This window comes from Arachis ipaensis, chromosome B06 (assembly GCF_000816755.2).
Source record: "Arachis ipaensis cultivar K30076 chromosome B06, Araip1.1, whole genome shotgun sequence".
Classification (NCBI taxonomy): domain Eukaryota; kingdom Viridiplantae; phylum Streptophyta; class Magnoliopsida; order Fabales; family Fabaceae; genus Arachis; species Arachis ipaensis.
The window spans coordinates 110,855,344-110,866,848 of NC_029790.2; the positions used below are offsets into that span (position 1 = coordinate 110,855,344).

The 11,505-nt window shown below is 33.6% G+C and overlaps 1 protein-coding gene across 2 annotated transcripts; it reads left to right on the top strand.

The window, feature by feature from the left end:
* Positions 2,242 to 4,643, top strand: LOC107604985 (spermidine hydroxycinnamoyl transferase). 2 transcript variants are annotated; one of them, XM_016306715.2, is made up of 2 exons: positions 2,242 to 3,117; positions 3,859 to 4,643. In XM_016306715.2, exons 1-2 carry the CDS (start codon positions 2,361 to 2,363, stop codon positions 4,509 to 4,511), a joined length of 1,410 nt encoding a protein of 469 aa, XP_016162201.1. In that variant the 5' UTR covers positions 2,242 to 2,360; the 3' UTR covers positions 4,512 to 4,643. The 2 variants fall into 2 exon arrangements, with proteins under 2 accessions (XP_016162201.1, XP_016162202.1); XM_016306716.2 differs by having other exon boundaries at positions 2,243 to 3,111.

An 11,505-nucleotide genomic window follows, 5' to 3' on the forward strand; every position in this document is an offset into this window, starting at 1 on the left:
GATTAATTTGATTTAATGGATTTATTTCAGATTAATTTACAATAATGTTCAAATTTTTAGAAGAGATTCAATAAAATATTAGAGTAAATACCCATAGTCGTCCTTGAGATTCACGCAAATACCCATATTAATCCCTAAGATCCCGATTTTTCCATTGTAATCCTCCAGATAGAGTTTCAAGTACTCAAAGTGATCCCTGGGTATATTTCTGGTGATGAGTCATCACCGGAGCGTTGACGTGGACTCGGTTTGCTACGCTGGAGGGCTTTGAAACGGCATCGTTTTGGTTTCTCGCCCTTGATAGCCAAAAATGTCGCCGTTTTGACGTTATTTAGCATGAATATCAGTTTTCTCGCCTCTTCTTCTTCCACCCTCTGACTCCATCTTCGTATACTCATCAATAGCGTAACCGTAGGGTTCTAACCCTTGGGTTGAAAAAGTTGAGACAAGAAGAAGTAAGAGATTTTTGTTCTTCCCTTCCATCACCAGAAACAAGAGGTTCGGACTTTGTGATCGTATTCAAGGTAATCTCCCTCCCTTTTTTTTTTACTTTGCATTTTCGATTCAGTGTTGGTTGTTGATATGCAAGTTGTTTGTGTGTCTGAGATTCGAGAGTTTTGGTGTCGTTGTAGTGTCTAGGGTTTAAAGGTTGGCTGAGGTTTGTGGGGTTGCTATATTTAACTGGAATGAAACAGGAATGAAACAGGGATATGGTTCAAAAATGTGTTCTTAAGGTGTTGATGTCACACTCCAACACCAAAGTTCATACTACATCTGAAGTCACACAGTCACCACCAGTGTTAAGGACTCCTACCCAACCCAAGGTGCCAACAAAAAAATCCCAGCTTATGAATAGTTTTCTAAATATTAGTTTAATTTTTCAGAGATTCACTTGATCTTGGGGTGATTTTTTTTTTGGTCGTCCTGTAGTAACTCCTGGACTAATTACTTCTATTTGAGGACCACTTGTTATAATCTTTCTAAGAGCATGTTGATATTTCAAAAATTTCAGGGATAAATAATGAGCTTTTATCTTAATTTTATCTTTATGCACTTAAGTCTTTGTAGTAAGATGAATTTAAGAGATGAGTTTTTATTTGATAGTGATTTGGATATGAGTTAAAACATACTAATACTACAATAAATTTATCAAAGCTTGTGTTGTCTTGAAGTACACCATTGATTGCTATATAGTTAAGTTTGACAGCAAGATAGACTTTTTTGCCTAAAATGTTTCCATGCTTGACTAAATGCCTCTTTAAAATTTGTGATAAATGTTGTGTAGGAGGAATTGTCTAATAATTTAGTGAGACTAGATATGCTATTTCTGTGATCCATTCCTATTGGAGAAGAAAAGAAGTTTTAGGATCATTTATTTCTATTAATGGTTTATTGTTATACTTAGATTTTAACAAGAACTAATTGAATGGTGGGAAATTAGTTGCACTTTTAATAAGAATAGAAAAATAAAAGTGGTGTTTTTATCACAAAAAATAAAAAATAAAAAATAAAGTTGTGGTCTACCAGATTTATTGGATTTGAGAAAACTAACAACTAGATACATTTTATTCACTAACAATTTTGTCATTTATTTATAATATTTAATCAGAAAAACCTTTCCATCTTTTTGCAGCGTAGATTAATTAGTGGAAGAGAGATTTCCATTCTCGTATTGTCAGGGAAATAAATTGCTATTGCATTAGTTGACCAAAGCAAATTGAGGTACAGATTTCTTCTTATATGTTCTAGTTTTTTTTGGCTTCAATACTTAATTGATGATAACTTTTCAACAGTAACATACCCCACGTTCTTACCAATATACCCCACGTTTTGAATCATTATCTGCATATCTGTTAAGGATTTTTATGGGGATCGATTGTAAATTTTAAGGACCTTTATGGGAATAAGCATAACCATCAGGGATTATTATGGGTCATGAATTTAGGAATTTAGGGTTACATATAATAGGAGGTACCAATTTGGGTACAAATTAAAAATTTGCCAGTTCAGCTAACTATTGAGAGCCTTCCAGCGTGGTAAATTGAGTTTATGTCAGTGCTTCGGTGATGACTTATCACTAGAAATATACCTAGAGACCACTTTAAATGCTCGAAGTTCTATCTAAAGAATTACAATAAAAAAATTGAAATCTTAAGAATTAATATGGATATTTGAGTGAATCTCAAAGACGACTATAGGTATTTTATTCAAAATATTAGGACTTAACTCAAGTCTAATTTAACTCCGATGCCTCGAGAGTGTAGACACAGAGTACCTTGTTGTCCTTTTATGTGTTAGTAACCAAATTTATCAATAACACCAACACGAGCCTCTGAGTCAACACAAAGAAGGAAAAGAAAATGGTAGTAACAATCGATCGTTCTTACACGATAACCCCCTCAGATTCCTCTTCCACTACAATAATCCCTTTGTCACACTGTGATCAAACCAAGCTTCCAAACCATGGATCCCAACTTTCTCTCTACACCACTTCTAATTCCTCTTCTTCAATGGAAAATCTCAGAGCCTCACTCAGCAAAGCCTTGAATCTCTACTACCCTTTAGCCGGTCGACTCAGATGGATCCATGGCGGTCGATTACAACTTCTCTGCAACTCAAAGGGCGTCACACTATTGGAAGCCACGTGTCACGATAATCATACAACCTTGGACATGCTTCTCGAAAACCTTGATAACAATGTTTTGTTGGAACAGTTTTTGCCCAAGGTTGACTATAGCGTTGACCGTATTGACGACATGCCGTTGATGGCGGCACAATTCACGAGGCTTCCGGGCAACGGCGTCGTTTTGGGGATGATTATTTGTCGTGCTGTGGTTGACGGAGCCGCTCTTGGGAATTTCATTTGTTCATGGTCAAAATTGGCGAGAGGTGAAGATTTGGATTCGAGTTTGGTTCCGTTTTACGATCGAGGGTTGTTGGATTCGCTTGGTGTGAGTGTGGGTCCAAGATTTGAACATGCTGAATTTCTAACACCGCCACTTTGGGAAGAACAAAAAGAAGAACCACAAGAGATTGAGCTTGCTACTGTTGTGTTAAAGCTCACCAAAGGCCAAGTTGAGATGCTTAAGAAGAAAGCTTATCATGATGGTGGTAAAGGTTTAATANATTATTAGTACGTGAAAATTCAGGTGCAGTTGACTTCACGTGAAGTTGATAAATGATAACTGAGAACCGTTAGATGAAAATTTAGTTAAATCAGTCAAATAATCTAACAGCTCAGTTATCAATTTCACATAAAGTCGACTTCACATAAAGTCGACTGTACTTGAGTTTTTACCTTGTTAGTATATGTTTTATATTTTAGAATATATTTTATACAAATAATTGATTTTTTATATACATCTAGTAGGATTATTTTTATTATTAAATTTTAAAAAATAATTATTTTTTGTTAATGGAGTGATTTGATACATAATTGGATGTAGTTTTACATCAAAATTAATTTATAACTCATATTTTAGGGTTATCATGACTGTAGTAAAGGTATAATAGTCCAATTAAAAGAACAGAGAATTTAATTTTGCAAATAACTATTTACTTTTAAATATTTATATTAATTAAGAAAATCATTGAAAATAATTGAAGTTGAACAAATTTAAAAAAATACTTTACAAAAATTGTTCTTAACTAATCTTTCTATGTAAAATCTTTCTTCTATTTATTCTACTAACATCTCTTTTCTAACAAGGGATATAGTTAGAATTAAGAAAGTTGGTTAAGTTTTCTACGATATGCTCCCCTATGTTCAGTGTTGTTAGAGATATGGATTGCAATCAACGATTTATGTTCTCTAAATTCATTGTTAATTCACAGTTCCATTAATTTTACATGTTTCAGATGGCTTTGGCAATGGTTCAAACTCATCAACACTTTCTTCAAGTAGGCCTTACACTAGTTTTGAGGTCATAAGTGGTCACTTATGGAGGTGTATTTGCAAGGTGAAGAATGAGGGTAATTGGGGCCAGAAAACAAGGGTATGTGCATTGGTCAATTGCAGGAACAGATTTAAACCAAATCTTCCTCAAAGTTATTTTGGGAATGCAACATTTCCTACCGTGACACCAACATGTTGCTTCGATGATATTGTTCACAAGCCTCTAGGCTACGCCGTTCGGAACGTGAGGAAAGCGATTGAGCGAATGAATGATGAGTATGTAAGGTCTGCCATTGCTTACATTGCTAATCAGAAGGACATGAATTCATTGAGGGAGAAGTTGTATAATCTTGGAGGAGGAAAATCCAGGGTGAACCCGAATATTTATATTGTGAGTTGGGCTAACTTTCCTTTTTATGAAGCGGATTTCGGGTGGGGAAAGCCGGTTTGTTTGGTTCCGGGAAGCATAAATTCGGATGGGAAGGCTTTCATTATGAACAATGGAAGTGGTGATGGCTTCATTGTTGCTACTTGCTTGCAACAATCCGTTGTTGATGATCTGAAGAAGCTCTTTTATGAGGATATAGAGGAGGTATATCCTAACTCCAAATTGTGATGACATTTCAACTATGGATTTTAATTATGCTTTGGTATGAGTTCTAAGACATGGTTGATGTTTTTCTTGACTTGGATTTAATGTAGCACATATTAAGCCATACAAATTAATGAAATTATGGATTTCAAAACAGAATTTCTTTATATTAGAAATAGATTTGAAGGCAAAGATCAACACTTCATGACAAATCTAACTATAAGTCTTAAAGGTGATTAGTGCTCACTAATTAAAAAATATTCATTAATTTTTTAAAAAAATATTTTACTTATTTTAAATTTTAGATCTTAAGTTATAAACTTTAACCTTAAATCTTAAAGGTGATTAGTGTTCACTAATTAAAAATCTGTTTCTTATATTTTTTCTTGTTTGATGAGCATAGAGAAAAACTCGAATATGATTCTTCTAAACTCCAATCTATATGTTCACAAAGAAAGAAAATGATGGATAAACCATGAATGAATAACTATCATTATGTGAAAAACCAACTAAATATTCTTCTGATAGTAGTCATATTCACTTCTCTGACTTCACTATTTTTGAATAAGCGTTAAAAAAAAATTATTTTCTTAAATCTTCTCAAACTAAATTTAACTCAGATCAAATAAAATGATCTAAACTGTGATTCAAATCAACTAAAATTATCTAAAAATTTTAGATAATGTTATATCAAATCTTCTCTAATTAAACTTGATTACTAATGGATCAACTAATATTTGTATATGAATAAACTTCATATATTCTGGGATCCTAGCTAGTTTTAGAATATATCAAAACATTGGAACTATTTTAAATTTGTTTGTGAATCTATTGTAGCATAAAAACTAAGTTTAAAACCTAGATTGCAAGTGTATTATACTTACTCTTATGAATTGAGAAGAAATTTGCAATGAAGATAGAATGAAGAATGTGGAAAAATTTTTGAAAGCAAACTGACTGAAAGAGATGTTGGACACCAAGATCAGAAAGTACATCAACAAGCAAATGCAGAGCATAGAGAGAAAAAGAGAGAGAGAGATAGAGAGTGAAACTGAAAGCTACGTTTTATTATTATGAATTGATCAAGTGAGTTACAATGAGAGCTGCTCTAGTATTTATAACCTTGAGAAAATAGAATCTGATAGAAAATGAGCAACAAACTATATCTTCCTGCAACCAACTATTCCCAAAATTAAAGAAACTATCTGCCTAACTCTCCAATATTGGCAATATTTTGCCACAAATACTTTTCATATTTTTATAGTTTCCTTTGACTTGTATTTATAGAGTTAAGCCTATTAAAGAGATGTTGTAAACTTTTTTTTATATTATTGTGAGCTGATTCCTTAAAAGGTCTAGGAAATACAATTTTTTCCTGGTACATCTTTAGCAAATATGGTAGTCTTTTTTGCACTTGCATAGTGGATAGCGAAAAGTCGAAAACAGTTTTTCAATGTCCTAAATTGTTGTGCATGCTCACACTTTTGGAGCCAAGGAGATTATGGCGCATATTGTACCTTGCTTTGGAGGTCCAAGAATTAAGCTTGGTTTGCTTTTGAGATTGGTACATAACTCATTTGTGTTTTGAGGTGTTTTAACTTTGAAGTTTGAACATTAATTTTGTAACAAACTTCAGAGATTGAGCAAACTTAGTAACAAATTAATAAAAATTTTAAGGTTATATTTTTTATTTGTGAATATCAAAACTCATTCTGATATATGGAGCTAACAATCTCTCGTTTTAATGATGACAAATCAAATATAAATATAAGAATTTCATTTATTTTTCAGAAATAGAGTTGACTCCTGATTGTTGAAAGATTCAAGCGCCAACAAAAAGGTCCCAAATGATGTTATCGAAGAAACAATCTTTAAATTATTTGAAAATACAGGAAAAATAACCAATAAAGATTATGTTTTTTATAAATAACAAAAAACTTTTGTATTTAGCAAACAATTTATCCATTTGATCCAAATTTTTGTGGCAACATTTGAATAAATATTTACAAGGTGCACAAAAAATTCGAAGAAAATTTGATTTCTAGATTTTTTTTATTTTTCAAAACAATTTGATCTTATCTCTAAAATATTTTTCTTAGAATATATATTTAATATTTAGTTCTTTTTGTCACGGTTTGAAATCCTTTATGCTTTATATGTCGTTAATTTTTTGGATTCTTTTTGAAGAGGGATAAAGCATAATATATATGTACAGTGGAGATATAAAAGTATCTATATATACAAAAAAAATCAAAATGGAATCCCAAAAAAAACTAGAGTCCTTCGCTTCCAGAAGCTTCCAAAATGCCTCAGCGAGGTGTTTCACATCCTACATCTGAAAACCACAAAGTATGTATGGGGCTAGAGGTTCTCAGCATGGTAACAGTACCCACATAACTAACATATAAGGTCTCGAAAAAGGCAGAGGCGATCCTAGAACTTCCGACAATAGATTCAAACTTAAAACTAAAATTGAAAATCATAAACAGGGTAGGCTATCTAAGGTTCATATTTCTAATTCATTTCTAACTTAAGTCCTAATTTTCGCCTTCCTTCAATCCTCCAAAGCTCCGGTGCACAGACAAACAATACAGACAAAGCAAACACAAGTAGGATACAGATACAGCAAACAGAACATATAGCAGTTAAGCATGAATTTCAATTCCGCAAACGCAAGAATGCAAAACAAAACAAGACACATAAATGCATATGATACATGCCTTTTCTACTAACCGTGAGCCCACGTGTCGGTTACTTTGCTAGAACCTGACACATCCGTTAGCTAACCCGGATATCGTCCTCTTGAAAACTGGCGGATGATACACCACCACGAACCCCACCATTGCGAGCGGTACACCATCACAAACCTCGCAAGATCTTTAATTGGAAAAACAACACACATGTAGGCGGTAAATAATCACGATCTCCACCTTCTGTGAGCGATAAACCACCACGATCTTCACAGATATCCTCACAAACATTTCGACACTGGACAAGTGGTAAACCACCACGATCCTTGTCAGGTCAAAGCTTAAAGATCAATTTCCTTTTTTTTTTATAAATTCACTATAAATCATTCATTTCTCAAACACATTCATCATATATCCATGGGTTTCCCTAAGCTCATTATTATAATCATTCATATGATTCTCAAACTTCCGCACTTCCTCAAGATTTCACATTAACTCATTCATCATTCATATCTTGTATCATCTCATACTCATCATTCTTGTCAATCATCAACTTATTCACCCTTCTCAATCCAATCCTTCACTTTTCAACCCTTTTCTAAAGTTCATCCTCTATCCTAGACTTAAAAATTAGGTATCGGACCCTAACGGGTAATTAAAAGAGGTTGGGAAAATAGAGAATTGGTAAGATTTCAAAAAATCATTTATGCTGCCGAAACAGGGTTCCGCATACACGACATGGTATCCGCCTATGCATGCCTCCTCTTCCAAAAACAGCAAAGTTGCAAATTTCACTTTTCGTATACCACACTTCAAACGTGCATAACTCTTTCATTTTAAAACATTTTTCATTCGTTCTTCGAATGCCGTGAATCTCACGGACCCAATTTTCTTTTGAAAATAGTTTGACAAAAATTAAGGGTCCGGAAGTCAAGTTATGACTCGTCGAAGTTGGTAAAAAATTACCATTTTGTTAAAATTACCAACATTCCTATGCTTTCCAAATCATGAATTCTATATCATAATTTTGCAATTAAAACAGCTCCAAAATCATATTTACATATGTCCATACACTTCTTATCATCTTTTTATACAAATCTCATCAATACATTCAAAATCTTCAATGCAAAAACAAACAGTATTCAAATAATCATACAATTCCCAAAACATTAAACATTAAACAACTCTCATCCATAACATTCATCAACACAATTCCCATCACAACTCAATTGTTTTACAACCAAAATATCACCAAAACTCAACTCCACACCCTCCGTTCTTTTTACAACACACCACCGTCAATAATCTCAACTATTCAATAATTCCACGTATATACACATACATATTCACAATTCCTCAATTCAAATCAATAACAGATATACTCATATACATAGTTTTCATGCCACATATACCAACATACAAACTCAACCCTTCCATTCAACAATCACCAACAATAAATTGCTAATCCTCAGTCGTTCATACATTTCAACTTAACCTATAGTCAACTAGCCTAAGTTTTCACGTTACATTATATTTTAATTATGAAAACTAAAATCATATCTTGGTCGATTCCTCTTAAAGCCCAGAATGTCACAATTATCACCGTTCCTCAATAGTCCAAGGCTCCAAGACCTCACCAAACAGATTTTCCAGCATCTAAAGCCAACTTCAAGTCTCCAATACCACCAATTTGTTTCTAAAAATATACAATTCAATCTAATTTCACAAAATAACACTAAAATTACCATAGGGTTCACTAATTAGATAACTTGACAAGGATTAAACGTTCCTCAACTTACCAACGGAAGTTTGGGACAAGACTCAACAAGTCCACAAGGTTAATTTGATCCTAAGGCACCAAAATCACATAATTCTTCAAAATAAATCCTCAAATTTTCAAAACTGAGATGAAAAAATTTGGGTGAGAAAACGCAAGTTTCTTATCAAATTTGTGTAATGGGTCTTGTAGAGGATTCTAAGACGAACGCGTGGCCACTAACGGCTCGTCAATCGGAACTTCGGATCGAAAGTTTTGGTAAATTGAATTTGGGCAAGGGTTTGGAAAGTTATTCTTCTCTCTCACTGTGTCTCCCTCCCCTTTCTTGATGTGTTTGCTGATTATGAGGCTTCACTAAGCGTGGAGTGTATTTTTAATGGTTGGGCTTGGTCCCATTTGGGTCCAATTCGACCGATTTGGCCAGTTGGCATAATTTTGGGCTAATATTTTTAAAAATTAGTGTCAAAATATATATTTTAATTTTTTTATTCGTTAAACTATAAAATTTAATCTTCTAATTTTCTTTAAATAATTAATTTATTGATTAATTATTTACTAATTACTCATGATTTACAAGCCGTGAGGAGAACTTCAGAAGTCGTGACTCGTGAGATTGGCTGGTTAATGAGGAAGAAGGGGAAGAAGGGATAGTAGAAGGCTGCCTAGCTGGTACTTGGTGGTGACCCTGACTGACTGGCTATGGCCTAGTACATGTGAGACATCATATATGGATGCATGAAGAAGAAAAACATATGTAGGGAGAGAGAGCTGTGGATATGGTGCCGTGGTAGGCCTAACTAGGGGTGTCAAAGCACTTAGTTCGTCCCACCCTACCAAGGGCTCCAAAACATAGTTGTAAGAATCAGATTGGACCAACCGGTCGGATCGAAAAATTAGTGAATATGACACAAGGGTCGGTCCGGTTAAGCTATTCGATCGTGTAAGGAAAAGAATCGGTGAGAACTGATTTGGACCGACCGATTTTGGTAAAAATCGATGAAACGACAATTTTAAATAACCGGCCGGTGTGATCTCCTTTTTTTACCCACTCCCCAAAACAGCGTTGTTTCTGATGCTTTAAGAAAAAAAGAAACCCTAACTAACCTAACCCAGTCCCTCCCTCCTTGTCCCTCGAGCTCGAAGTGAAGCACCCTTGTAGGTCGCTTGCCTTGGGTCGGTGCGTCTGTGATTCTGTACGTCTCTCGTTGTCGCGCCATCGTCCATCGCTGCTCGCCAGTCTCTGCTATTCTCTTCTTTGCTCTTTTTCTCTCTTTTCACCTCTGTCGCCACCAACTCTCCTCCGCTCGCGTCTCACGTCTCTGCCTCTGGCCACCTGCATCTCGCTCGCATCTTTGTCTCTGTCTCAAGCTGTGGTTCCTGCAGCTGTGAGCTATGCTTCCCTGGTGTGCTCCATTACCTTCCTGCTATGAGCTCTCTTCGTGGTGTGTTTCACTGCTGCACTCTCTTTCCTGCTGTGAGCAGTTACTCGTTGTTTCAGTTTTTTTCCTATGAAATTTCTTGTGTTATTGCTGTGAATTTTATTGTTGATTGATTTATGAGCTGATTAGAAATAATTATGGCAGGGTTGAATTGGTTTTGAATTGCTGAATTAGTTGAATTGGTTTTGGATTGGTTTTGAATCAGTTCTGAATTAGTTTATGAATTGCTGAATTTCTGAATTTGTTAAATTGCTAAAATTTTTTAATTATTGCTGTGAATTTTATTGTTGATTGGTTTATGAGTTGATTAGAAATAAATATGGAAGTGATTGAATTAGTTTTGAATTGCTGAATTAGTTAAATTGGTTTTGGATTGGTTTTGAATCAGTTCTGAATTCGTTTATGAATGCTGAATTATTCCTTAGATATAATTCATGTATTATTACTACTGTGTGTTAAATTAAGATACTATTATAGTAGTACTCTACTGACTAATTAAGACTTGTTTATTGTTAAATTAAGATACTATTCTAGCTAACTAATTCAAAATTTAATATTAAGTTTTTTATTATTTTATATTTTTTATTTAAGTAGGACCGACTCACTAGTTCAATCATTGACCCATCAGTTAAACTAATAAATCAGCAACTTAACCGGTTTGATCATCGGTTCGGTTCTGACAACTATACTCCAAAATAAATGGCTTAAAATTCTACCCCATCTTTTTTATGGCGAATTAGTAGGGCCGGTCGATTAGTCTGCTTAACAATTATTTAAAAAATAATAATAAAATTAAATTTGATAAAAAATAATAAATAAAAATTTAATCATAAGTCAAACTAAAAAAAAGTCAAATACTCAAATTACAACATAATTTTTTTGTAATTATTTTTTAAATTCTTAACGTTAATAGAATTGTCCATCATAATATCAATATGTGCTCTCAAATTTATGAAAAAAAAATAAAAATTAACACTTTCAATTTCATTTTCAAATAACAAATAATTTTATAAAAATAATAATTATAACACAAAAATAGAAATAGAGTCTTATAATAATAATAAAAAAAAAACTATCTTTGTTTTAAGAAACAAGTCATAGAACTTGGAGTA

What these genes read in the sequence shown, in the direction of transcription:
- LOC107604985 (XM_016306715.2), top strand. Translation starts at nt 2,361, where the DNA reads ATGGTAGTAACAATCGATCGTTCTTACACGATAACCCCCTCAGATTCC.